The sequence below is a fragment of the Vespa crabro genome, chromosome 4, assembly GCF_910589235.1.
Source record: "Vespa crabro chromosome 4, iyVesCrab1.2, whole genome shotgun sequence".
Classification (NCBI taxonomy): domain Eukaryota; kingdom Metazoa; phylum Arthropoda; class Insecta; order Hymenoptera; family Vespidae; genus Vespa; species Vespa crabro.
Window position 1 is genome coordinate 8,737,282 of NC_060958.1, and position 2,155 is coordinate 8,739,436.

At 34.0% G+C, this 2,155-nt stretch overlaps 1 protein-coding gene across 3 annotated transcripts in view; it reads left to right on the forward strand.

Moving 5' to 3' along the window:
* Positions 1–169: 169 nt before the first annotated feature.
* The window catches only part of LOC124423502, a 35,513-nt gene continuing 33,527 nt past the window's right edge, over positions 170–2,155 (forward strand). For 2 of the 3 annotated variants that reach the window (XR_006942103.1, XR_006942102.1), the window contains exon 1: positions 170–474. Coding sequence is in view for 1 of the 3 variants with exons in the window: in XM_046961276.1 (XP_046817232.1) it covers positions 420–474 (55 nt within the window). In the remaining 2 variants the exon portion in view is untranslated. The remainder of the gene's footprint in view (positions 475–2,155) is intronic. The other variant, XM_046961276.1, reaches the window with a different exon arrangement.

A 2,155-nucleotide genomic window follows, 5' to 3' on the forward strand; every position in this document is an offset into this window, starting at 1 on the left:
AATGGGAAATTAGAATGGGAAAATAGATTTATGTCATTATGTTAAATCTTATTTTTCAATTTCGATAAATCCTAGAAAGAGAAAGAGAGAGAGAGAGAGAGAGAGAGAGAAAGAATATGTATAGTGATAGAAAGTAAAAATAGAATATGTATGCGAATAATAGCGACGAATCTGGTGCTGCCACCTGATAGTAGTAATTGTGTTCGTCTCGATGATAGTAACTGCGTCAAAATTCGTGATGAAGTATTCGTGGCTCGTTGAAGTGTTCGATCGTTCGCGAAAGATTTATGGTGATCTTACGTTATCGAAACGAACGAATTTCTCGATTCTGGACGAATTCTCTCGGCCGAACGAAATTGAATGAACGTTGAACGTACAACGTCGAGTGAAATGTTTGTACGTGATACGTGTAACGTTTCATGGCGTGGAACTCGTTCGAGATTCTACACGATGGTTCATCCTGGGATATCACCTGTGAGTTAGATACGTACTTCATACATATTTTCTTTTTTGTATTCGTTTTTATGCTTTTCTTTTTTTCTTTCTCTCTTCTTTTTCATTTTTTTCTTTTATTTTTTTTTTCTCTCTCTCTCTTTTTCCATATATATATATATATAATCGTATTTTACGAAGAAAACATTATTCAGAAAATTGTAATTACGTATGTAACTGTATATGAGTATGTATGTATGTATGTATGTATATATATATATATATATATATATATATATATATGTATATATATTATATACACATATAAGTATATGTTTTTATTATAAATGACATGAGCGACGAAGATGCCGGGATCGATATTTTTTGTTGCACGATGTAGTAGAAGTTTCTGAAAGGACGATCACGAGTATTTACAATGAGAGATGTCAACAACCAGACGTCCTTGCCGATGTGTGTATACCAATAGCTCAGGTGATTCAGAATAATGTATCGAGAAATTTGCTTACGATATCACGTACAAATACGTTGGATGTCATTTTAAAAGGGCTTCCTTTAAAAAAAAAAAAAAAAAAAAAAAAAAAAAAAGAGAGAAAGAAAAAAAAAAGAGGAAAAAAAGGAAGAGGAAAAAGAACGAAAAGAGAAAAAAAAGAGGACGAAAAAAAAGGGAAGAAAGAAAAAAACGAGTAAAAGTAAAAAAAAGGAAGAAATCGAGAAAAAAGAAAAAAGGACATTTCGATTCCTTTCATCGTGATCGTATGAATACGATACGACATGGTGAGATTTAATCATGCGAACACCCGGTATATATTGTACGAAATCTCGTTGCCACCCCAATCTGAAGAAACAAGGTGTTCATAGTCTTTTGTCTTTCCCTCCTCGTAAACCTCTTCATGCTCGTTGACTAATCTAACCTTCGGAGACGGTTCATAACTTCGTCGTTGTATCGAGGACAAGTTTTTTTTTTTTAGATCGACGTTGTGGCATGTCAATTATTTTCACGATATCCTCTATATATTACGTTATCTCGGTGGGATATAACGGGATAATTGACGAATGGTGTTCGGTCCTGTTATCGTTTTTCATTAAAAATTGTCTAAAGTCATCTTCCCTTCCATGACTTTGAAGAATTTGATCTCTCGATATTCTCGCAAAGCTTCGAACCGAATGAACGCTGATCACGCGCGCTCGTCAATTCCTCGTTCAAAGCCTTCTCGATGTCAATACGTTCTATCTTTGGTAAGTCACTTTTCACACGAGCCACGATACCGATAAAAATATTTTTTACGTTAGAGATTTTCCTCTCTTTCTTTCTTCCTTCTTTTTTTTCTCCCCTTTTTTCTCTCCCTTTTTTTTCTTTTTTTCTTTTTTTTTTTTTTTTTCTTTTCCTTCGAAGCCTCCGAATCATCGGGCAAATATAATCCAATCGGGCAAAAAGTATGGATACTTTTTAAGTATGCACATAAGATCGGCGCATAGAATGCTTTTTTCGATAATATCCAGAAGAAGAGTCCTTCCGTGATTATTCCTTATTTTTTCTTTTTTTTTTTTTCTTTTTTTTTTCTTTTCTTTTCTTTCCTTTTCTTTTCCCTTTTTTTTTTCCTCTTTACTTCTCGTTTCTCTTTAGTTTCTCATTCTCGCTTTAAAGACTTGCATCGAATATCGCTTCGAGCGAGAGAAGGAGGATCGGTTGTTCTGGGTGGTC